At 50.5% G+C, this 25,350-nt stretch overlaps 1 protein-coding gene across 1 annotated transcript in view; it reads left to right on the top strand.

Annotated features, from left to right (window-relative positions):
• Positions 1-3: 3 nt before the first annotated feature.
• The window catches only part of PXDC1 (PX domain containing 1), a 28,658-nt gene continuing 3,311 nt past the window's right edge, over positions 4-25,350 (top strand). The window contains exons 1-4 of the mRNA XM_029944106.1: positions 4-259; positions 14,671-14,762; positions 15,461-15,578; positions 23,570-23,681. Coding sequence (XP_029799966.1) covers positions 4-259; positions 14,671-14,762; positions 15,461-15,578; positions 23,570-23,681 — 578 coding nt within the window. The remainder of the gene's footprint in view (positions 260-14,670; positions 14,763-15,460; positions 15,579-23,569; positions 23,682-25,350) is intronic.

A 25,350-nucleotide genomic window follows, 5' to 3' on the forward strand; every position in this document is an offset into this window, starting at 1 on the left:
GGCATGGCCTCGGCGGTGTTTGAGGGCACCTCGCTCGTGAACATGTTCGTGCGCGGCTGCTGGGTGAACGGCATCCGCAGGCTTATCGTCAGCCGGCGCGGCGACGAGGAGGAGTTCTTCGAGATCCGCACCGAGTGGTCGGACCGCAGCGTGCTCTACCTGCACCGCAGCTTCGCAGACCTGGGCCGCCTGTGGCAGCGCCTCCGCGACGCCTTCCCCGAGGACCGGCCCGAGCTAGCGCGCGCGCCGCTGCGGCAAGGTTCGGGGGCCGTGGGCACCGGGGCGGGGGCGGGGGGCGCCTCGGACGGGGTCTTCGCGGGACGTGTGGTTGCATGGTCGTTTTACAGTGCAGTGAAGGGAGGAGGGGAAGTGACTTAAACCGAGACTGAGGCTTTCCTTTCCATCCCTGGCACGGGACAGGGGGCGCTTAGATCTTCCGCCCCCAAATGAAGGGCGCCCTGGGCGGCAGAGGTCGGAAGACAAGGAGTCAAGTCAGCCCGTGGAGCCTTGGGCCCTCCGGGCCAACATTGGCAAGACAGCCGCCTTGAGTGTCCCCAGGGACGAGTCACTGACCAGTACCAGTACAGCGGCCAGTGTTGGGGTGGTCCCCAGACATCTGACCCCAGCCCCTGCTCCGGAGTGGCGGTCTCCCTCCCTCCCAACACTCGGAGGGCAGGCTGCGGCCCCCGATCCGCCCGGAAGGGAACTGGAGAGGGCCGGTGAAACATTTGGGAAGAGTTAACCACAGTGTCCAGCTGAGGTTGCGTCGGGTCTGGCAGCCGCGCCTCGGAGGGCTCCGCTGCTAGGGGCTGCGCCTCCTGCCTTCTCCGGTGACGGAGGAGCCCGAGTGCGAGGTGCCACGCAGCCTTCTGTCTTTCCTCCGGAGGGGCCTCCCTGCCGGCGACTACTAGGGAGAGCCAGGTCCCCACCCCAGGGGTGGGTCCAACATTCGGGTTTGATTATCCGCGGCAGCCTCCTCCCTGGCCTTGTGACTGCCCTGGCCCTTGGGGATTTGAGTTCTCCGAGAACTGCCGTGGCTTCCTTCGGCCAGGCTGACGCCCTTCCAGGGGCTGCACTCCGGAGGCAGTAGGAGCGGTGGCCGGTGGCGAGAGGGAAGGAAGCGCCTGAGGAGGCGAGCCTAGAAAGGGGAGGGGCTGGGGGAGCAGGGGCCTGGGAAGGCTATAGGGCCCTGAGCAGCCTGTCCATGCCACCGCTTATGATCACCTGCAGCTCTGAGAATGGTCACAGGTCACCCAGAGGCCGTACTTTTCACCGTCTTCTAAACAGACCTGGGGGCACTTTGGGAACATTTACTAAAGCGGAGGATGGCGGGGAGGAGTCTCCTTAGCTGCTGGTCTGCTTGCCTGAGGTCTCAGAATAGCCTCTACTTCTCCAGGGCGAACCCCCGCCCCAGTGTGTGAATTACATGGATAATTAGCTCAGTTCTCATGACGCATCCTTTGGAAGGGCTCCCAAAGCCAGCAAGTTTGAAGGCCCTGAGCCAGACGGCCTGCCTTCCAGGCTTCTCTTTGCCCCCCAGATTCTCACATTGATTGCCGATCTGGACATAGCTTCGTATTATTTCAAGCATAGCAGAGTTTTCCTCGAATTTGCTATTTGGGTGTGGATGTTGTTGTATTTTTTAATTTACCAAATGAATACCCGAATCAGGAAAGCTTAGATGCAGGAACAGCAGTATTTATTAGTGACTTAGTCTTTGCTGGAACAAGGCTGGCCATTAACAAATGAGAGCCCCTGAGAGCTGGCAGAGAGGCGGCCCTCCGGTCTGCACCCCCCACCCCTCTCCACTCACGCCCCAGGTCTCACTTGGTCGGGTGACACAGCTTGGCTGAGCGACCCCTAGCAGACAGGTTAGCTGGAATTGGGCTCCCCTCCATAACATAGTACTATTCCTACTTTATTTTTCTTGTCTTTGTGTGTGTGTGAGTGAGAATTACAGTGCATAGTATGGCATACAGCAATAGTTAGTCCTTTTCACGTGCTAGTTGTTACCGTTACCCTCAGCATCAGCGGGTTCTGGTTAGGGTTGTACCAGTGGGGAGGCCCCAGGATATGGTAGGGAAAACACCTTGCCTGGCGCAGAGGGGGTGAGTGTGAGGCGCCGGACCCGCCTTGCACACGCAGCCAGGCTCTATCCTCTGCAGTCATGCTCAGGGTCCATTCTGAAGCGTAAACACAGAGCGTGCCTCTGAAGAGCAGAGCACCTACAAGTGAAGAAGGTTTGGAAGAGATGATCACAGGGAGAAAAGAAGATCCAGAGGGACAGGGTATCTGCTCAAGTAACTGAAGGGGAGTAGAACTGGGTGTCAGCCAGGCCGCTGGTGGATGTAGGGGCACTGGGGGTGGTCAGGACACGGACCAGTTGGCACTACCACCTGGACTAGACTCCTGCCTAGTGGAGACCTCTGTCAGAGCTGGGCCGGCACCCCCTGGAGGGGAGGAGATTGGGGACGGGGACCAGAGGAAGGCGTGACCTTAATTCTTTGTTCCGGTTGGTTGGTCCTAGATTCTCTGCCTGGAGGCAGGCTGGGACTGACCCCTCTTGCACTGCAGGAGTTTTGTGGTGCAATCCCAGGGAAGCCCTTCTCTTTTCTTAGGTTCCTTTAAGTCCAGGGAAATGGTTCATGGAATAAAACACATAACAGTAACTAAGAGAAGATTCTACCTTATTTCCATGTAGGTTTATTATTTGCATAAAAACGTTGTTTGGACACACAAACTGTAAATACAAAAAGCAACCAGGTGCATGTATTATATTGGAAATGCCAGGTTTTCTCAGTATAATTCCCCATCAGATTCCCTCGCTTGAAATTTATTGAAATAGTTCTGGGCTAGATCTGGGATCTCTACTTTTATTAAAAAGCTTTGTGAGGAAATCTGGGTTTCAGAGCTCACGCTGGCAGCCGGCTGGTAGCTCTTATAAATGTCTGACTGAACACCCTCACGGGGTGTGGAAGCCTTGGCCCCTACTTGCATTTTTGAATCTGCATGCAATTAAAGGGGCGTTGAGCCCTTTTTCCTAGCCCCCCAAGTATTGCAGTGGGAGAGAATGTTTACCTGGAGAGAAGGTGCTTTTTTGTCCCTTGTGCACACTTGCTTTGGTGTTCAGCTCAGCCATAGTCCGTGGGCCTTGAATGTTTCACAGAGACACATGAGCAGAGATACTTAAAGCGCTGCCTGAATAGAGGCCTGGTGCTCACTGACTTACCTTCTTGGCCTTCCCGGGCAGGGCTGACCACGCTGTCCTTTCTTGGGCCCCAGCCTGGGAAGATGGAGATAGCGACTTCCCGTGGATATTCTCTCTGGTGACCAAGGTGTTCCTTTGCCTTTTCTACACCTGACACGAGCAGGGCTGAGTCTTTAAGCTGCACTCTCTCTGCATAACACTTGTGTGGTCCGCAGTCTCCTGACCCTGGCCAGGGTGCCCTGCTTATTACATCCCTTACATCTGGGAAGGTTTACATGCTAAAACATCAACATGCAGAATCTCTGATTGACCATTTGGGGCTCATGGACAGTTTTGATTCTTTTTTTTTAATAGCACCAATTTCAGGCCTTGTGAAGTCACCTGGTCACTACCGCAGCAAGAAATTCCATTTCCAAAATAGTCGGGTGATCTTTGATTCTTGACTGAAATCAACATTTTGATTTCATACTCATCCATTCAGGGAGTATTTGCTGAGTACCTACCACATGCTGGCATCAGTCTGGGTGGTGGGGACACAGCAGTGATGAAAAGAGACCAAAAAAAAAAAAAATCCCTGCCTTCATGATTCTCATTTTCTTGTTGGGAGATATCCAATAATAAACAAGATAAATCAATAATATGTTAGATAGGAATAAGTATTTGAAGAAAAAAAGTAAGCAAGGAAAGGGGTTATTGACCTATAAGAGGAAGAGTTAACTTTCAGATAATGTTCTCCAAAATTCTCAAAGGAAATGACCTTTGAGTCAAGACCTGAAGGAAGGGAGGGAGCAAGTGCATTGTCAATCCCTGGGGAAGAAAGCATTCCAGACAGAGGTGAGAGCAAGTGCAAAGGCCCTGAGGCCACCATATGCCTGATGGCTTCGGGAAGTGAAGAGGCGGCCATCATGGCTGGAGTAGAGAGTAGGATGAGGAGAGTAGGTGACCAGGGCAGATCGGATGACACTCTGGCTGCTGAGAAAGACTGGAGGTGGGCAAGGGGGAGGCAGGGCGATGGGGGACGGGTGCTGGGGCATCCTTCCAGGTACCCCACCAGAGCAGGTGTGAGAAGTGGTCAAACACTGATGTGTCTGGAAGGGAGAGCCGGGAGATTTACTGAGACACCAGAGGTGGGGGATGAAGGATGGCAGGGCCACACACAGCGTTTAGTGAGAGAAGTGGGATAGCCATTCACTGGAATGAGGAGCCTGCAGGAAGGCTGGTGTTGGGGCCCAGCTCGAGTGTGGTACTTGAGCATTTTCTCCAAATAAAGCCCATCACTGAGGGCCTGGCTGTGGCCCCGTGTACAGGCCCGTATTCACCTTTATGACCGAGGACGGTAATCTACCTGCTTACCAGAGACGGCCTGTTCTTCAGTTCGAGATCTGAGGAATGGGGTTAAGACATCCAGGACAGCGCCAGGAAGGGCTGGCCACAGATTGGCTTGCCCAGCGCCCACAAGCCTGACTGTGCTCCCAGGCCCTGAGCCCATGTACTTATTCTCATGTGGACTGCAGGGGCAAAGGTCTGGGCTACCCCAAACTAGAGGGGAGATCACCCCTGATGCAGGGGCAAAGCCACTGACCTGGTGAAAGTGGCTGAAAAAAGGTCAGAGGCCACACAGGCCCGGGCAGCAGACCAGAGGCAGAAACCCCACCTCTGCCAAGCCCGATGGGCTCTTGCAGCCTGATGTGGGTCGCCCTTTGCCCCAGACACAGCTCCCCAGGCCCCTGGCACTGCTTCAGTTTAGGGCATCCTGTCCCTTCTGACCTGGGCAGCTTTCGCTTCTCAGGGATTTGGGGTATTTTTGACAAACAGACGTGTTTTTGAGTCTCTTCTATCTACAGAGCACCTGAGCTGGTGAGCTTTCCCAGCCCGGGGTGTGCTGTTGCCGCAGTTCAGGCAGGACCTCTGTTTCCACGTAGCCTGCTCTCTTCTCTCTGCCTTCTGTTTTCTCTTCCCCAGATATGTACCCTGCAGCTGCCCGGCCTTCTCTGTGATTTCCTTTCCCAGGGCTCCAGGGCCCTCTCCTTTCTCTTTAAGTGTCCACCTGGCTGAATTTGGTCCTCAGTCCTGGGATCGCACCCCATCAGATCTCAGACTGTGCCATGGGCCCCCAGTGACCCGACCTAACCTCTCGGCTCGAGAAGGAGACAGCCAGAAACTTACACAGGTGGTTAGGTAGCTTGCTTCTAGGTCACGGTGACTTTCCGCCCAATTTCCAAGGAGAAACTTGGCCTGCTTCTTGAGCAGACAGCATTGTGAACCTACTGATGGCATCTTGGCTGCCCTCGGACTGGCCCCCCGGGGACATGGGTCCCCTTCCCTTTTAAAACAAGTCTGATCCTCCCGTGTCTCTGCTGTCTGTTTTTTTTTTCTCTCCATATTTTATTGTCAAATTGTTTTCCATACAACACCCAGTGCTCTTCCCCTGAAGTGCCCTCCACCATCACCACCACCTCTTTTCCCCCCTCCCACTTCCCCCTCAACCCTCAGTTCATTCTCAGCATTCAATAGTCTCTCAAGTTTTGCATCCCTCTCTCTCCCCAACTCTCTCTCCCTCCTCCGTTCCCCCTGGTTCTCCATTAGGTCTCTCTTGTTTTCTTGCTAGACCTATGAGTGCAAACATATGGTTTCTATCCTTCTCTGCCTGGCTTCTGCTGTCTGTTTTTACAGACACTTTTCCAAACGGTGAAAGATGTTTCTGCTTTGTGAAGAGTCAAGTAAAGGGACGATTCAAAGTGCCAGTGGATAGTGAGTGCCATGCAAAGTTAGTGAAATAATGGGCATTTGATTGGGGTGTCTGGGTGGCTCAGTCGGCTAAGTGTCTGGCTTTGGGTCAGGTCATGATCTCACAGCTCATGAGTTCAAGCCCCGTGTTGGGCTCTGTGCCGACAGATAGGAGCCTGGAGCCTGCTTCAGATTCTGTGTCTCCCTCCCTTTCTGCCTCTCCCTTGCTCAGACTTTGTCTCTCTTCCACCCTCTCTCGATCTCAAAAATAAATAAACATTTAAATAAATAATAATAATGGGCCTTTGATCAGTTCTTCTCAGGGAAGCTCCGTGTGGAGGAGGGTGGGATTCCGGAGAGTGAGGACAGGCTGGGAGTATGAACCCAGTTTACCCTTGCGGCCTCCCCACCAGACATGGGCCATGGCCTGCCCTTCATGCATCCTTGGGAGGGAGTGTGAGAGACAGTAAACTGAGCGAGTCCTTGTCAGGAGTTGGTTGCTGGTCCACTGAATGCACTGGAAAACCTTTTCATTGGTGTTTGTGTTCACTTTTACTTTATGGGGTGAGAGTAGGCATCCACTGGACACTTCTGGTGGTCATCACTGGAACTTGGACCCCGTGTTCTGGAATCGGGCCTAAGCAGCTCCCCAGGGCCACGTCATCTGCATCCTCTCGTTGATCGATGGGCAGGGCAGGGGTGATGTGGGGTGAAGGCACCCAGGCACCATCCTTTCCTGGCCAAGCTGCAGTCTCTCTTAAATGGTGGCAGCACAGATGTGTCACGCCTGGCACAGACCACGTGCAGGATGATGGTATTCTCCAGACAGACTCCTCCTCCAGCTTCCTTACCCCGCCCCCTAAATTGAGTCATGACCGTGGACAGGGCCACTTAGCTCTCCGGCCGATTTACACTGGCAAGTTTTCATATTTGTCTCAAGAACAAAAACATCTTAATCACCCTTTACAGATATGTAACTTAGAATCAGCAGGAAATGTATGATGCACAGCAATCGGACAGAGGGTAGAGAGGGAGGAGGGAAGGAATGACGTGTGATTAAAGCTTTTACATAGAGTATCTGAATCCTGTGTCCTGCAGGGGAAAATCCCCAAGGCCCTGTAAGACTGAGGACCCAGCTGGGGACACAGGGTCCAGGTGGGAGGGGGCAGGGTCACAGTCCACGGTCACTGTGGAAGAGGAGCAGGCTGAGTGGCTGAAGACATGGGCTTTGGAACCAGACAGGTGACGATTCAGACTCTGGGTCTGTCACCTGCCACTCACTGGGTGACTTCGGGCAAGCTGCTTGGTTCCTCACGCCCCAGGTGTCTGACTGATGAAAGAGCAGTAATGATATCCAAAGGCCGGACTGCTGGGGTGCCCAAGCGGTGACAGCCACAAAGGACCAGCCCCTGGTGGACATAGGGTAGCTGCTTTGGACTCAGCACCATGTGTCCCTGGAGCCCTGCCCTTTGCTTTCGACACACAGCCGTCCCTCACCCAGAGTCAACCAGATGAGTGAGTGCGGTTACCGGTGCCCGGCCCACTGCCTCTGACAGTGTCCTCTCCAGGTGTGGCTCTCCGCCCTCATGTCCCGAGAAGGCAGGGATGGTGATGGCCGCTGCCTAGGCTAAAGAGAGCCCACGAAGAAGGTCGCCACCGTTACCTCAGTGGGATGCTTACAGACCAGGCCTGTGGCTTTGCTGATCCAGAAACTGGAATTTGGTGCTGGTCATGGGTCATGCTTGGGGACTGTGCTCTAGGGAGCAGTTTCACAGGGGGCAGATTCGTGTGGAATCCTAGGGCAGGTATGTATATGAACCATAAGAAACAGAACTGCCAAGTGGGTAGAGTTGTTGGGACCAGAGCCTGAGTAGGTCAAGGCTCCCTCCTGCCTGCCACAGGGCAACCCCCTTAGTGCCATGTGTAAGGCCCTGCTCGCCTCAGTCCTCCCCTTCCGACCTCCTTAGGGCCTCTACACTTCCTGACCACTGTTCCTGTCTTCCCTCCCTGCCTCCTGTGTCTGCTCATTCTTCAGGCTTCCTAGCCCCCCAGGTGACACCCTACTCTTGTGGCCAGTGTTTGCCACAGCTCCATTCGCCTGCTCTCAGGAAAGCTCTGGGGAGCCAGGGGTCCTGCCTGTCCTGTGGGCCACAGCACCTCCACCACCTGATGCCTGACACAGAGCAAGAGCCAGTCAGTGATTTAGGAAGTGTGGGTAAACACGTGCTTTTTGTTTTGCCAGCCTGGCATGGGATGGTGTGCCCTGAATACCTTTGATGTCTGAGGACAGATTGGCCGAGTGAGTGGATCCTAAACACATGAAGTGTGAAGTTCAGGAAGGGAACTGTGCTTTTATTGGGGGAGAATAGTGAAGAGGCCCAGGAAAGGAGGGACTGGGAAAGGGCACAGTAAAGACCAATACGTTTAAGTCTGGCACTTACTCACTCGCTTGTGCTGATAAAAGAACATGTGACTCAAGGGAGCCCTTCCCAGGCTCACGAAGAAGCAGAGGAGGGATCCTCAGGGAAGTGCTATTTCTTCTCTGCTTCTTCTGTGTCCTCTCCTTTCTCTGCCCTGCTTTTCATTCTTGGAGAGATGCAGGGGAGAAATTAGTGCCCATCAGGACTCCCACCTCTTACAGGGGGTGTGAGCATCACTGAATGAGGGCAGCCTATAGAGAGAGGGTAGGCCGGCCGGGCACCACCGTCACCCAGGAGTGAGGGGCAGACAAGGCTTCAGTCCTTCCAGAAACGCCGTGCGACCCCTCACACATGGCAACAAGGAGACCTGCGTGAGTAACCACGGGCTCCCAGGAATCAGAACGTCCCCTGGGATGCTCAAGGCATAGAATAACCAGCTTGGTTATGCTCTCAAGCGAATCCTTTCTTACCCTCCATTTCTTGAATGTCGACTACCTGCCTAGAAAACATGCACTTAGGAAATCAGCTCTGAACATTTCCCTTAGAAGAATATTTCCCTTAAACTATTTTGCTTCTAAAATTCGTATTAGGCGCAACCTTTAAAGAGCACCTACCCCTGTGCTCCCGGGACGGCCCTGCATCCCTCACCTCACCCGACCGATCTACCTTGCTGCACAATGTGTTGATGGACACATTTATTAAATGGAGAAGGAACTCTTTAAATGTAATTTATTATTTGAGTCAGTCTGAAAGGTCACTTTACAGAAAATTTCCCTAGGGCTCTATTGTAAGAATCTCCTCTAAGAGACTTGTGTTCTTAGGTAATGGACACTTCTTAACGTGCTTCGAAAAGGACAGTCTTCCCTCCCAACTGACCCAAGAGGAAGCTTGTCTTTATTTCTCGAATGAGGCAGAAGGCACTCGGGTTAAATGCGGACACCTGGAGTCCAGCCTCGGAGGAGGCCTGGCTCAGTTACCAGAGGTGTTCCTCCCAAAGCCTCCACTTACTGGATCAGTGGGACTTTGGACCCGGGTTTCTGAGGTCAGGAAACTGGTCTGTGTACATTAGCTCTTACTGATAAGTTTTTGTGCTGATGCCGGCATGTTCAGTTTGGGTTCCAAGAATAAGTCCAGTGTTTATGACTGCATAAAGAGGTTAATCCTGAAAATGACAGAATCACATTTTCTGTTCTCAGTTTTCAGTGCTAAACTTAGTTTAGAAATAAAGGGCACCTTGGCTGCTCTAAGCTGATTTTTGGCCCCCAAATGTGTGTTAAGCTGGCACACTATAATTTACATAATCATATTATCAGTCTTTCAAATCTTTAACTATTTTAGGCTAATCTGGTTGAAATTTCTTTATTTTTTTTAATGTTTTATTTATTTTTGAGAGAGACAGAGCAGAGGGGAGGGGCAGAGACAGAGAGGGAGAGTTAGAATCTGAAACAGGCTCCAGGCTCTGAGCTGTCAGCACATAGTCAGACGCAGGGCTTGAACTTGGGAATGGTGAGATCATGACCTAGGCTGAAGTCCGACACTAACCAACTGAGCCGCCCAGGCACCCCTGGTTAAAATTTCCACATCACGAGCTATAGGTTGAAATTTTACAAATTGAGGTTATATTAGTGATTATGCTTTATCAGAAATTAGAAAATTTTCCAGGGGCTGTGAAGTTTTCTGAGTCAACTTGAAAATGTGCAGGTGGATGGTTATCCCTTCTGCCCTCCCTGGTTTAAATCCCGTGGCTTCCACAGAGTGCTAGTACCCCCTGCTGGCCAGTTCTGGAATGACAGTCTCATTACCAACAAACGTACACATTTTTCTGTTCAGCTGTGCAAAATCACAGCCATTTGCCTGCCTGCAGTTTTTGTTATTACCATCTCAGATAATACAGGGGAGCCAAACAAGTTCTACACAGAATTTTCATTCCATCCACAATATTCAAAATAAAAACCTAGTATTTACATTATTGTATTTAAACATATTTTTTAAAACAAGTTTTAAAATTGTTATTCACTGTAAACAGTTGCTATTTGGAGAAGCTTTACCAGCCATTAAAAAAGAAAGCTGTTGGCTCACAAAGGAAAAACACAAGTGATAGAGTAGAAAGCAACCTCAATGCATAGAATTAGTCTGTTTGGGATGGGCTCAGTTCTTGCCACCTGCCACGGAAAAGTAATGCAATGACCCACATGTGGGTTCTCTTCACTACACCCATTAGCACTGTAGCATTTTGAGAATTTATAATACTTTTTGGTGTTGCCAGCAGGTGTCTAAGGTTTCCACCAGTTATGAAAATAGAAAGCTGAAAGGAGTCCCTGTGAGTATGAAACAATTAGAAATTTTAAATTTTAAAAAATTAATTTATTTATTTTGAGAAAGAGAGAGAGGGAGAGTGAATGGGGGAGGGGCAGAGAGTGAGGGAGAGAGAGAATCCTAAACAGGCTCTACACTATCAGCACGGAGCTCGATGAGGGGCTCGAACTCCTGAAACTATGAGATCACGACCCAAGTTGAAACCGAGTCAGACGCTTAACCGATAGGGCCACCCAGGTGCTCCAACAATGAGAAGTTTTAAAGTAAATATTAATTTCATTTTTTGCACTAAGGCCTTTTGGGGTATGTCTTCTTAAAAATATTTTCTTAACGAATGGTGGGTACACATCATTCAATGGGAGGCACTTTTAAAACAGTGGAGAAGGGTGATGTCCAGGGCCCAGGACAGAAGGGAAATGCAGACGGCCGACCAGGCAGCCAGCAGCTGCTGGGAGAGTGGCAACTCCATCACACCTGCGCTTGGGGCGCTGGGAGATTTGTGTGCTCTTAGCCCTGGTGGTGGTAACTGACGCATTGCTCCATTCCACCACATCCTTCATTTCAGGAATCTCTGCCTTTTATTAGCCGAGGCCCCTGCTGGGGAAGAGGCCAGTGCTGGTTGTAACCCCCGTGGATGCATTTCTTCAGAGAAAGGAGGACGGCACCTTGAGGGAGCTGATCCAGCACGCTGGCTTTATTGTCACGCCCCCGGCTAAAGGCCCGAGCTTAAACAGTAATCATCTGTCCTCTTTGTTCTCCCACGGAGGGATTCTAGCATCTTCCTTTCCCCGGTTAAACTTCCTCAGCCGCCTTTTGTTTGGAAGCATGTTTACATTTCCAAGGAGGACCATCTGGCTGCCATTCAGAAACATAAAGATGGTGGAAGGCAGCAGTGTGGTTCCGCACACTTTCACAAATAAAATCGAGCCAGGCTGGCCGGTGACTCACACGTTATGCCCCTTTGCTCCCAGGCAGCAATCCTGTGAGGCCTGTGACCTAGAGACAGTCTTTGGCAGGAGGTTCTGGCTGGGGTCTGGCTGAGTGTGGTGCCGAGAAGCAGGAATTAGGGTCACTGCCCCACGGGCGAGACGGAGCTCCTGCTTGGAAGATAACGCGTGCATGACTTGTGTTCACTGATCCCGGACTTCTGTGCTCTCTTATGCAAGTGCACGCAGTCAGCAAACAGCCAACACGGACCCCCGCACTGTATCAGGCCCTGTGCTCAGTGTGATAATGGTGGGATGAGCCACAGGCACGTCCTACCCTCAGGTTTGCGCGGCGGACTTGGGGAGACCCAGAGGTCCAGGAGAAGTCACAGTGCTGAGCAGCAAATACTGAGGTGGTCAGGGGATTCCTGGGAGCCCAGAGGCAGCTCGAAGTCCATTTTCCCGTGTGGGAAAGGCCTCGCAAAGCAGATGGCACACACCCACTTTTGAGGGATGGATGGGGGGTTCCTGCCCAGGAGCCTGGAGGTGGGGGAAGGTCAAGGGGTTTGGGTGGCATGGACCTTCGAGATGGGCAGGTGGGGTGGAGTCGGTCACGGAGGGTCTGTGCACTGAGCTAAGACACCCATACTTTTTCCAGTATCTTCATCAGGTTCTTCATCAGTTCCTTCCAGACGCCTTTTCAGGTACTTCCTGCCTTTCTCCACTTCGTTCTGGAAAATGGAATACCCTACCAGGAAGGCAGCACTGCCAGATAAAATAGAGAACCCCAAGTTAAGTTTGAATTTCAGATAAACAGCCAATAATTTTTCCATGCAAGTCTATTCATGCTATTATATTATTCACTGTTTATCTGAAATTCATATTTAACTAGGTGTTCTATGTTTTATTTGCAAAATCCAGCCATCCTATAAAAAGATCAGTATAGAAAAGAATGCATTTATCTGACTAAATCTTACCCTTTGAGGTTATAGACCCAACCAGGAGGTGAACATTAATTCAATCAATGACATAACCAAAATTATGTCATGAAGGCAAAAATGCAAGAATTAGAAACCTCTGTGGTAACTTAAGATTGTTAAATTACGATTTATATCCTATAAAATGGGTGTGAATATGTTGCATGCATTTATCATACAAGAGGCTAACATCCTACAAATGTACCTATAGAATATCAAAACACAACTACTGTCTCACAAACTTGATTGATTTAAAACTTATATTCTAAAGGCAATAAAGGTTGTAGTTTAGTAATAGTTTTGATCGTCTTAGGATAAAGAAGCGTTCGGTGGAGAGGATTTATGTAATTGTCCTCTCTCTCTTTAAACACAGCTTTGCAGTGGGTTTTGCATGGCCCTGTTCCTGTGTAGACTCCCCTGTTGCAAGCAGAAGATGAAAGCATTTTGGTGCCAAGTGTACAGTGTGTGTGTGTGTGTGTGTGTGTGTGTGTGTGTGTGTGTGTGTTTCTAAGCAGAGAATTCAGGGCCTAGTGGTGTGGTGGGGCCTGGTAACTCAAGGAAGAGGGGAGAAGGCCGGGGGTCTTTTCTCTGGTGACTTGGGTGTGTGTCCATGTGACGGGGGCCATAGGTCTCTCAGCAGGTGACCCACGGCCACCCAGCCACCTCTGGGGCTCCTGCTCCATGAACGGCTACGGGCTGGCCCCTGGGCCTGCATGGCTGAGGAGGTGGGCAGGGTCAGACAGCCTCTCTGACTCCCCAGGTGGCCTGTACTTTAGAGCGTTGAGGGAACATTTCCTGGCCTTGAGTAGAAGTTGTCCCTGACTCAGGCTGAGGGGAGGGACCCCCTGCTGCCACCCAGGCTCTCAGAAATGTCTTCACCCATGTTTGGGGGCACCCCCGGCACCAAGGAATGTATGTCCTGGTCATCTTATTTTCATCATGTAGTTCAGGAAATTAATTTTATCATTTACACAGTCTCAGTCAATGACTTGCCTGAGAAAGAAACAACCCATTTGGAACACCTGGGTCGCTCAGTTGGCTAAGTGTCCAACTCTTGCTTTCAGCTCAGGTTATGATCTCATGGTTCGTGAGTGAGCCCTGAGGGGCTTCCGGCTGTTGGCAAGGAGCCTGATTGGGATTCCCTCTCTCGCCCTCTCTCTCCGCCCCTCCCCCACTCGCTCTATTCTCTCAAAATGAATAAATAAACTTAAAACAAAACAAAAACCCTTTTTCCTGCAAAGCAAAACCAAACCAGAACTGAAAAACGTAGATTCAGCAAATGACAGTGGTTCTGGGGTTTCGGCGTCTGGTTTGGTCGTGACTCAGGGACAGTCTTGCTGGGTCTCAGGAAGCACGGAGAAGAGGCTGGTGCCCGTGGGAATCTCCCATCCCCCACCCCGAGGCCCCTGATGTGTAGAAACTGAAAGGGGAAGGTCGGTGTCCTCTGCTGCTCATGGGGAGAGGGGAACGCACCCTGGGTCTCCAGGCTGCCAGCTCTAGTATGTCACAAACAGAAAACTGTACTTTCTAACAGCCACTTGGGACCTCTGGTAAGTGTAACAAGGGTAGATGTTCAGATTCCTGAAGAGTGCTGTGAGTCATACCCACTTCGGGTTTTTCTGGTTAAAGATCTGATTTTTTTGCCTTCCAAACCCAGCATATGAATGACTTGCCTAAGTATGGGCTCCATTTACATATGCCCCGTGGCGAGGTCAGCTGAGGCCTGCGGCGGAGGGGGCGGGCAAGCCCTTCCACTGTGTGGTCCGGGGCAGGCAGGTCCCCGGCAGCCTCCCCTGGCTGCCGCCACCGCGCTGGCAGGGGGCGCTGGCAGGGGCTGAGCGGTCCCCAGCCTGACTTCTTTTGGATGGACGTCGTCCCCTCCAGCACACACGCAGACCATTCATTGGATCGCTGAAACAAAATGAGGGTTAGAGGAGGGCCTTCAGGCTAGAACTAAGGAAACACTCCCAGACATCTTTTATGGAGGATGGCAGGGGGCACCCATGTCCTGGGATGCCTGTTGTTCTGTGTTTAATTTAGGGGCACACTTCCTGGTCTGTTTTTTTGACTTTAAGGCATTTCTGTCTCAATTCCAGGACTGGTTGCCATAAAGGATGCACATGATATAGAGACCAGGCTCAATGAGGTGGAGAAGTTGCTAAAGACCATCATAAGCATGCCGTGCAAAGTGAGTACTGTCTGGTCCGGGCTGGGGGTGGAAGGTCAGGACACTTCCTGCCGGCTGCTTCCTCCCTGGAAGTCTCAGACCATGGTGGAATGGGCGGCCGGTCTAACCAGGGGAAAGGAAGACTTTTGTGGGGTGCTGTGGCTCCATTGTTTTCCCCTTGGGGAAGAAGTGGGAATGAGGGGCCTAGGAGGCGTTGAAGAGACAAGGTCCTTCCATTGCCGTGGTCTTTGCTTTCTTGCCTCCACTCAGAAGCCCACTGGTCTTGCAGCGGGTGTTTTGGAAGAGGGTATAAGGGAGCCAAGACGAGTGCTAGCAGATGAAGTCTGCAGGCTTCATGAGGGGTCGTGAGTGAGAGCCTGGGCTCGGGTCAGGAGGTCCCCATTTGACTCCCATAGCGTCCGTTTCCTCAGCTGTGAACAGGGAAAGGTGACACACCACAGTTTACTGTACAGTGAAGGGAGGTGGGTGCGGAACGCTGGCACATACCAAGTGCTCAGAGACACTCGCCAGTGATTCCATTAACCCCATCCTACCTGTCCCTGGGGCCTTGCATTTTTGCCACGTGGGGCCTGAAGTAAATGAAGAGTGTGCCCTGAGTGAAGTCCCACAGAGCGTCTGAACAGTTCAGAGACATTAGCATCAGATGAGGCCACCGCGACTGAGGATGAACCTTGAGTAATTAATGTACTTATTCCCAGTATTCTAGGTCAGAAGTTGTGCTCACCTTCTTTGAAAGATCTCCTTTGGATCAGGTGTTAAAAAATGACAATGTCCATAAAATTCAACCCAGCTTTCAAAGCCCGGTGAAAATATCAGGTAAGAGTTGTGGGGAAGGCATGGGAGGCAGATGCTGCTGTTGATGGCTGCGGCTTCCCAGAAACCCTTCCAGTTGGCTGCCTGTGTGGTTGGGCGCGCCTTCTGTGGGATCCAGAAAGACAGTGTAACGGAAGGGTGAAAACAGTGGGTGTAGGCTGTGGCCTGATTTTCATAACACGGTGTTTTCTACCTCCTGCCCTGCAGTTTACACTTTTCTGATTGCCAAAGTGAGTAACGTGGCATATAAATTGGAACATGCCTAAGAAATAGTATAATGAGAGGCATGAGAGGGTGGCTCAGTTGGTTAAGTGTCCGACTCTTGGTTTCGGCTCAGGTCATGATCTCACGGTTCCTGGGTTTGAGCCCCGAGTCAACCTCCACACTGAGAGTGCAGAGACTGCTTGGGATTCTCTCTTTCCTTCTCTCTGCCCCTCCCCTACTCCCTCCCTCTCTCTCTCTCTCTCTCTCTCTCTCTGTCAAAATAAATAAACTTAAAAAAATAGTATATGATGAAAACATTAATGGAGCTTTTTGAAGTGAACTTCTGGCACCAGGAGTCTAGCGTGCTAAAATAAGATAGTTCCTACAAGGTGGCAGTGGATTTGGTTTGAGGACACCCAGGACGAAAAGGCCAGCTAGGTTAGATATCACCAGCCTGGATGTCGGACCATGCCTTCTAGCCCCCACTTCTAGCCCCGACGAGGCAGATGTCTCAGCAGCAGGAAGAGCGAAAGGTCAGCCGCGCGGAGCTGCCGGCCGGCTCAGCTGTGGGGCGGGTGGCAAGGCAGCGGAGGTCTGGACTCACTTCACCCTGTGTGGTAGCTTTCTGGATCTGGGCTGCACGTGTTGTTAGGACACTAGACTTTTATTTTTGCAGTCCGGTTGTGGTGAAGGCTGCTGAGGGACATTCTGTGGAGAAAAGAGCTCCATCCTGGGAGCTTCAAGTACGGAGCTTCCCCAGGCAATGGACGGTTAGCTTGTTTTGCCCTAAAAGTGGCAGATGAGTGAGGGCCTGCAAGGCTGGAAAAGGAGGAAAGGCACTTGTGAGAGGAGATTGGCTGAAGGTGAGATCCTGCAGAACATCTTGATCTGCGGGAAGATGCGGAGGAGGGACTCTGTGTCCAGCATTCTATTTCTGAATGGAGGAGGGAGGAGAGAAGAAATAGCAGTGGAGGAGGAAGGCTCAGGAAGTTGCTGAGGAAGAGTCCACAGATGTGAGCACGTTGGAGCCCAGAGCTGTCTCATCAGAAGGCATCGGGGTCCGTGGTGATTGGGAGATAGAGGACACATCAGCATGGCGGCAGCTGATATCTTGGGCAGAGAAGTGTCACTGAGTTGTGCATCACACAGCAGGCAGGAGATTCCCAGTTGTGTGTGGTGGCAGCGTGGACCGGATGCGCAAGTCCTGGGGCCCTGGAATGGAATGTGACTGCGTTGAGCAGGATGGCTGTTGGGCCTGGCTCTGCTGGGGTCTGCTATTTTTGATGTCTACCCAGCAGAGCTTCCTGTGTGGTCTTCGAAGAGCAGCATTATTTGGGCATCTCTCCTTGGCTGGCACCTGGCATCCAGAAACTCCTTTGTAAGAGAACGGCAGTCACTTGTGCTGGTTGGGTGTCTATGGACCCCAGTCCTGTAGGGCACAGCCAGGGCTCCAGGAACCAAACTGCCAGTCATGCTGGGTTTTACATGCTGTCCCAGGGACTGTGGACAAGTCTCTGTTCTTTAACCCTGAGCAGAAGAGTCCCAGAACTGGTGTCTCTGTTTTGCCTTATTTCTTTCTGTTTTGAGCACATTGGACAGCAAAGAGACACAGAACCTTTCAGGGCCTTGTGTTGGTGGCAGGAGGTGAACAGTGGCTTCAGGCTGACCCGAAGGCCCCCAGCATGAGAGGGACAGACGTGAGCTGCATGGAGCTGCTTCTGACTCATTCCAGGAGTGCAGCAAGCTGGAACACAACCAGCCCTCTGTCTTCGGGTCCTGTTTGTACCTGTGACTTGTGTAAACACTGGACCCATGTTTATCCTACAGGGCTGAGAACAATGAGGTGAAAATTAACACGGTGACTGTGGTGTCTCAGCTGAGGTTTGAACTACATGCTCTGGGTCTGTTTGCGAGGACTGAGGACAGGTTTCAGCCTGCAGGGACACAGCAGGGGGTGCAAGACCCTGAAACAATTTTGGGTCAGTGCAGAATGCTTTGTAACAACCGGGCCTGCCTAACAGTGAAGTCTATAAACAGCTACTGTTGAGTCTGTGCTGAAAGATTTACACTCCGTGCAAAGGCCAGGGGGCCTGTCAGAGGCGTCCCTCCCTGGTTAGCAGGCTGGGAGAAGCCTCCGCACCCCCCAGGGCTAAGATTCTCCCTTCCTGTTCATCAGCTCTGATCTACTGGGCACCAAGTCTGGGGCTTCTCCCTCGGAAGCTTCCCATCTTTGCTCCAGGACTAGCCGGTCCTCACTCTGAATGAGTGCTTCTTACCATAAATTAGTGTGTAGATGTGCAGGCAGTGGGGGGGGGGTCCCCCAGGAGGTAAGATGTACTTTCATTATTCACAGAGGGAGGAAACCAATATAGTAAGACAATGAACCATGGTAAATTCAAAAATACTTTTCAGTGAAACTTTTATTTACAGTAACACGAACAGCCTTTGGAGAACTAGTCTGCACAGCGGCAGGTTCCCCTGTGGGTGTTTATGGATTCAGGGAGTCTCAGGCTCTGGAGAGCAGGGCCAGTCTGGGAACATGCCCCAGCACACACTCTGAATACTGAGGTCAGCCATCCTAGAACTCTGACTTCCTGGGCTCATCCATTTTCTCAGGACCTTACACTCAAGGTAAAGGCCAAGTGCCCTAGTCATTCCAGACATGCCAGAGTCTGATCCTGTCACCACAAAACCCTTTGCTCCAGACCCTCAGCCTCCTTTCAGTGGGGCTCCCCTGTCTTCTCTGTGTTCACACAAACTCTGCCCATCTGTCACATCCTGCTAAATTCTGCCTAGTGGTGAAAACCCGCTAAATTGCACTCAGTCGTGGAAACACCCTAGCCTCCTGCGACTCCCCGCACCCTTCCTCCTCCTCTCCTGTCTGATTTCTTAATACCTTTTTATGCTGTGGATGTGGCATTTATGGAGGTAGCACCATGGGGGCAGTCGCTTGGCCTGGGCTGTCAGAGGCTTGCTTCCCTTTAGAGGGAGGCGAGCACATAGGCTCTGAACTCACAGCCTCTTTCTTCTTCCTCCTATTGAGACTGCCTCGTGGCCAGACCTCCCCTAGATGGCGCCAGGCGCTAGCCGTGCGGAAGCAGGACACCCTGGGGCCCCAGCAAGGCGCTCGGGAAATGAAGTCCGGGACAGCCTCAAACATTCTTCATCCCGTGTTGATCTAAATGTTTATGGAATTTAAAAAAACCTTCAATATACTTTTCTACGCTGTGGCTGTGTCCGTGCTTTTAAGCACAAACCCCAGCTGAGATCTGGCTACTTGGACCAATAACATAAGCCAAAAAAATCTAATTATTCAGGTTTGGGGGGCCTGGAAATGAACTATAATTTCATATTTTATTAACCAAACATATGTACAATCTCAACTCTAATTTTCACCTTACAAGGTTGATCCATTAGCCAATTAATAAAAAGGTAGTGCTTTGGGTTTGTTCTATTGCTGGACTGCACTGAAAGTATAACAGGAGAGAGGATTTGGGCGGAGGGTGGCTGCACTATGAATGCTTTCAGAAATGAGCTAGTGTCTGCTGAAGAAGAGGAATGCAGGAACTACTGAACTGAAGGAATGGTGGCCTAGGGGGCATACAAAAACATGGCTACCGCTAAAAATGTAGTAGTCGCCACCAGACAAACGCCACAGTAGTACAGTTGACCCTTGACCAACATAGGACTTAGGAGCACCCACCCCGCGCCGTCAAAATCCATGCATAACGTTGGCTCCCCCAAAACTTAACTACTGGTAGCCCAGTGTTGACCAGAAGCCTTACCAATAACATAAATGGTTGATAGCATTTATTTTCTATGTCATATGCATTAAATACTATATTCTTATAAAAGTAAACATTATTAAGGACATCATAAAGAAAAGAGATTTACAGTATTTATGCAAAACCAAATCCACATATAAGTGGACCCACGCAGTTCAAACTCCTATCATTCAAGTGTCAACTACAATCATTGCAGAAAAGATCCATTGGTAGATGGTAGGGAAAAGTTTGAGGTTTTGCACAGTCTCAATGCATCTCCCCTGAGATACTTATTAACTACAAAGAGAAAGAGTAAACGTGGCAGAAATTTCTTATGCAAGTGAGCCAGGAACAAGGCCTGTTGACATCAGACACCCCCTGGCGGGATGCACGTTGGGGATGCAGGGTCACGGTGCAGGATTCCTGTCTGGAAACACACCACCTCAGTCACAGTGGGACAGCATCAGGCAAATCCAGGGAGCTTCGATAAAACACCCCACGAGTCCCAAGTGTCACTGTCGTGAGAGATGAGAGGAGAGACTGAGGGACCGTCAGAGGCTGGGCAAAACTAGGACACAGCAAGGAAAGAAGGGGCCCTGGATTGGGTCTGGAACAGAAAGAAAGGGACATTAGTGAAAAAGCCTGTGACACTCAAATAGGGGAAGTATTTAGTTATATTCAGCTTTTTTCACAGCACCATTGTTTTGTAGCATATTAACAACAGGAGAAGCTGGGGAGCTCTATGAGAAATCTATACTGTTCTTGTAACCTTTCTGTATTATAAAATTAGCTCAAAATAGAAAATTAAGAAATGGCAAAGCAAAACTCTTCATGTGAAAAAAAAATATGAATGCAGAAAAGTATCTTGAAAGTGAACTGCTTCATGGAATCAGTCATGTATGTGATTAAAGCAATTACATTGGCCAGTGATTTTTGCTATAGGTACTAGGCTGACTTCTAAGAAACTCACATTTAAATCTGTTTGAAGATAGGCTTCCGAGGTTAGCATTTTTCTGTAATCATAACATTTTCTTTAGTTCTTTTTATTTGCAGGACATGACAGATATTAAGACGAGACATTAGCAATAATGATATCATCACTACATTATTCAAGCCCTCCACATTTGTTAGATTCTTTACAAGCGCCGTCTCAGGTCATCTCCACCTGTCTTTTACGGTGGGTAGCATTACTCCCATTCTGCAGATGAGGAATCTGGGCAAGAAGTAACCTGTTCCCCAGGCAGAAGCCGCAGAACTAGAGTTTCCAGCTTGCCCTGCAAGCAATTAGACCACATGACTGTGTACAGAGGTTTCTTTGCCTAGGCAGTTAAGGGATGTGTTACAAATCTGTTTTGGGGGATTGGTAAAGATTCCCTGTCTTAGAGCTCCAAATTTCACATTTAGGAAAGGTTAGGAAGTTCACAAGGTCCCATGCAAGGTAATTCTTCAGGAACATGTTCAGAATGTTTTGCTACGCCTACATTTGTGTTCACTTGTAGGGTTTTCCCCTCCAAATTCCCTTAGCAAAGGGTTGGGAGCTGGAAGCTATCAGCTGGCTGAGGTTTTATGTGCTTCTGAGACAGACAGATTTGAATCAGTTAGAAAATGCAATAAAGCAAGTGGTTCTGTGCTGTCATGCATTTTTATTTGAGTGGCGAGGGAATCTTAATCTTTCCTGTTAAGAGTTAGTCATCTTCAGAGTCATCTTCTCTCACCTAGAAATGCCGTTGCTGCCAGAGGCGCCAAGCACTGACTTCTTGGGGTTTGGTGCTCCTGCTCATGACTCAGGCTCTCCATGCTTGTTCTTACACAGGGAAGACGGGTGGGCGCCAAGTGGGGTGGGCAGGAAGAGCAGTGTGCTGATGCCACCCAGAGGGTGACTGAGCTGGTGTTTCAAAGGACCAAAGAAACTCAAGCTGTCATTTCTGCAGAAAGTCAACAGGAAATTTTAGCAATTCCTTGGCAAATCTGACTAAGGAAGAGTCATTGTAGTCCTGTGAGGGTGAGGAGAAAATCTTCTATTTTTCTTTGTCCATTTTTGTGTGGTTTCCCTAATTCTCCTCGTATTGAGAAAAATTCGAAGAACTAAGAACCAAATACCTACAAAGATTAAAAATAAGTAGGAAGTTATAACTATCCTTATGAAAAAAGCAAATAAAATAATCTAAATTATGACAAGATATAAGAAAAAAATAAAAGGAAACAGTCCCTAGAACAACTGCTTCAGATGCCCACCGAGGCCGTGGACAGTGAGGGGTGTTCTCGTCGGCGGGGCCAGGCCAGTTAGGAGAGGGAAGCTACCCCGAGCTGTGTGTGTTTCTGTGTGGTAGGCCTTGGCTGGGAAGATGATAATCCTTTGAATTTGAGAATGCCCCAGAAATTTGGAGCCTATTTTAAGCATTTTTTAAGTTTATTTTTATTTATTTTGAGAGAGAGAGAGAGAGCAAGCAGGGAAGGGGCAGAGAGAGAGAGAGGGAGGCAGAATCCCAAGCAGGCTCCACACTGTCAGTGCAGAGCCTAACGCGGGGCTTGAACTCAGGAATTGTGAGATCATGACCTGAACTGATATCAAGAGTTGGATGCTTAACTGATTGGCGCCCCTTAAGTATGTTTTTTAAGATGAAATAAATAGAGGGCCTGATTTGAGAAGACAGACAAGGACCATGAATATGGGGCCTAGCTGAGGGCTGTGAAGCCTGCCTCACCGAGGGCTGGAGAACTCCAGGGAGAACTGGCAGTGGCGACCAGATGTATTCTTGGAGTGTGTTTAACCTGCTGAAGTGACAGAACCGCCTTCCCTGGGGAAATGGGAATAAAAACCGCACCAGGTATTACAAATGAATCCAGCCAGCTGGTTCCTCATACTTAAATGCACCAGATGATGTGATGGAATCTGGAAGTTCATGGGAGTTCAGAAGTGAAAGGATCCTTGGAGATCACCCAGTATTATTCTGAACTTTCCCAGCTGAGGATGCTGAGGCCCCAGACCATGGAACTCACGGCTGGGCTGGGCTGCGGTGCTCGGCCCCAGGCTGGTGCTCCTTCGGCTACCACGCATTCACGCATCCCTTGTCTTCCTTTCCCAGTGCTGGGTAAGCACCACGCTTCCACCCCAAACCGCCAACGTAGGAATATGCAGACGTTTTCTTTGTTAGCCTTTTAAAATTACCAAAATTTGTGCTTACAGCTAAAAAAAAATTTGTGTACAGAATTATGTAAAGTAAAAAAGTGAATTTGGCCATTGGTTTAAAATGCATACTGATCTCAAGGCGCCTGGGTGGCTCAGTCAGTTAAGCATCTGACTCCTGATTTTGGCTCAGGTCATGATCTCATAGTTAGGGAGTTTAAGCTCCACATTGGGCTCAGTGCTGATAGCATGGAGCCTGCTTGGGATTCTCTCTCTCTCCCCCCTCCTCTCTGACCTAATCCTGCTCACACACTCTTTCTCTCTCTCTCAAAATAAACTTAATATATATTATATGTATTTATTATAATTAATATAAACATATATATATATATATATATATATATACAATGCATACCGATCTCATTTGACCCTCACAGCAGCCCAAGGTGGTATAGACAGTGTTATCCCACTTCAGGCACAGGGGAGATTGGATGCCCTGGGCAGAGCCTCATGGCACTATGTGATGGACCCGGACCCAAACCCAGACCAATAGATGTGAGCTCAGCACTACTCTTTCTACCCTGGCTTTAAACCAGTGGGGAAGGCATTTGGGGAGGGTGCTGGGACACCCAGGGCCAGGGCATCTTTCTCGGGGGAGTGATGTGCCTCTTGGCCTGCATGGGGTCCGCAGGCGTGGTTTCTGTGTGGAGGTTGGCATCAGCTCCTGAATCTGTGTGGCAGAGCTCCAGAATGGGCCTCTGGGGTGCAGAACATTTTCCCAGAGTGCGGGGAAGAATCTGGGGCAGTAGATGGAGAGGGAAGTAGGGAGATTAGTATAAGCCCAAAACTTCAAACTCTGGCCTCTCCTGCATTTTTACTTTGTTGCTCTCATTTTTCAGAAATCATGAGGTCCAATGGATTTTGCTTAGCAAATACAGAAACAATTGTTATTGACCACAGTATACCAAACGGAAAGGACCAACACCTGGGTGTGGATCCCACAGAGCATTTGTAAGTACATTGATTTGAATATAGTTTTATAGAAAGGCTCCCTGAATGGTCAGCTGGTGCCGGGGGCTGGGGCTCACTGTCCAGACAGAGCTCTGGAGGAAGTAGATGTGGCCAGAAACACTGAGCCATCATACCTGTATTTGGATACTTACCTAAATACCTACTATCTAATGTTTGCCTCTTCCAGGGGACAGTGTGGGACCACATAAACCATGTGGGACCAAGTGGCTGGCTGTGAGGGAGCACTGAGGAGAGGCTGCCAGGCTTCAGGGTCTGGGCTGTGCTGGGCCCTGAGGGGCCATGGGGGCTGCAAGCTTCCTCACTCAAAGGGCCTGGTCTCCTGGGATGGGGAGAAGTGTCATCTGCGTTGTCTTACATCGCAGGGCTGGAGGTTCTCCTGACTCTGAGGTGGCCTCTGTGTGGCTCACGGGCTACGGCCTGGCCCTGCTGGGCCTGCTGATTAGTGAAGGTGGGACCACCAGACACACCACTGCCTCCCCTGTTCTTCCTGCTCTAATAATGAGGAACGTTGACCGTGATAAGTGCTCTAGGAAAGCCAACACCTGGGGTCCCCGAGAGGCACAGCCTCCATCATTGGTATACCTCCATGTCCTTGGGGATCCTTGGGAGGCAGCTTGAGGGGACATCACACCTTGGCTTCTGTTGACCTCCCAGGCCAATCCCAGGGCTCTTCCTGGTTATGTGAGCTTCAGAAAGCTATTTAACCTCTTCTGGCTTCTCTTCCCGTCAAAGTGCGGCCCACTATGCTCTCGCAGGGTCATTGTAAAGATCTCACATGGTCACTGTGAGACATTTGGCCCAGGAGCCCCTGCAGGCAGCTCTGGGTGCTCAGGGTCTCCCTGTGGGTGATGCATGGGCAGCACAGCCCGGGGTCAAGGGGCCTTGGAGTCCTACATCCTGCCCTACCAGCTGCACTGCAAATAAGAATGAACTAGGACAGATTCTGTGCTGAGACACACCCAGGCCAGCCGATTGCAGAGCAGAGCATGGCCCCAGGATATACAGGAGACTGGAGCCTGCTCTCCTGCACCCCTGCTGTGTGACTGAACACCGCAGGAGCCATGTCAGCCCATGGAACTGGCTCTGGCCAGCAGCGCCCACTTGCCTAGGCGGATGGCACCTGGGGTCCCTCACAATGGTGATGTTGTGAAATGCCTGTGTAAAAGGATATGCTGATGAGGCTGCAGAGTGGGGGCGGTGGGGGGGGGAGGTCTTCTCTGAAATGCCATGGTCTCTTCTGCATGGTACCACATGGCATTGCACCCCACTGTATGTGTATATAGATAGGTAGCTCATAGTTCTTGACCCAAAGGTTTGCTGGCACAGGGCTGGCACCATGGGGGAACAAGATGGCTGTGTATTAAGTGGGTGACAGGAAGAAGAGGGCCTTTAGCTTCATGAGAGGAGCTTCTGGTGGGGGCGTGTCTTGGCGCAGAAGAAACAGGTGGAGACCCTCCCTTCATCACCCTGCAGGGTCCTGGCTCTGGCCCCACACTCTTCCCAGGAGGGACCATTTCCATTGTCAGGAGGCCTTAGGAGGCCATCTCTGCACCTGGCCCGATTTGACAAGCCAGTGGAACTGTGCATAGTTTTGCTGAGGAGGGGCACACAGAGAGAAAGCGAGGGTGGTCACATGACCCCCATGGCT

Source organism: Suricata suricatta, chromosome 7, assembly GCF_006229205.1.
Source record: "Suricata suricatta isolate VVHF042 chromosome 7, meerkat_22Aug2017_6uvM2_HiC, whole genome shotgun sequence".
Lineage (NCBI taxonomy): Eukaryota > Metazoa > Chordata > Mammalia > Carnivora > Herpestidae > Suricata > Suricata suricatta.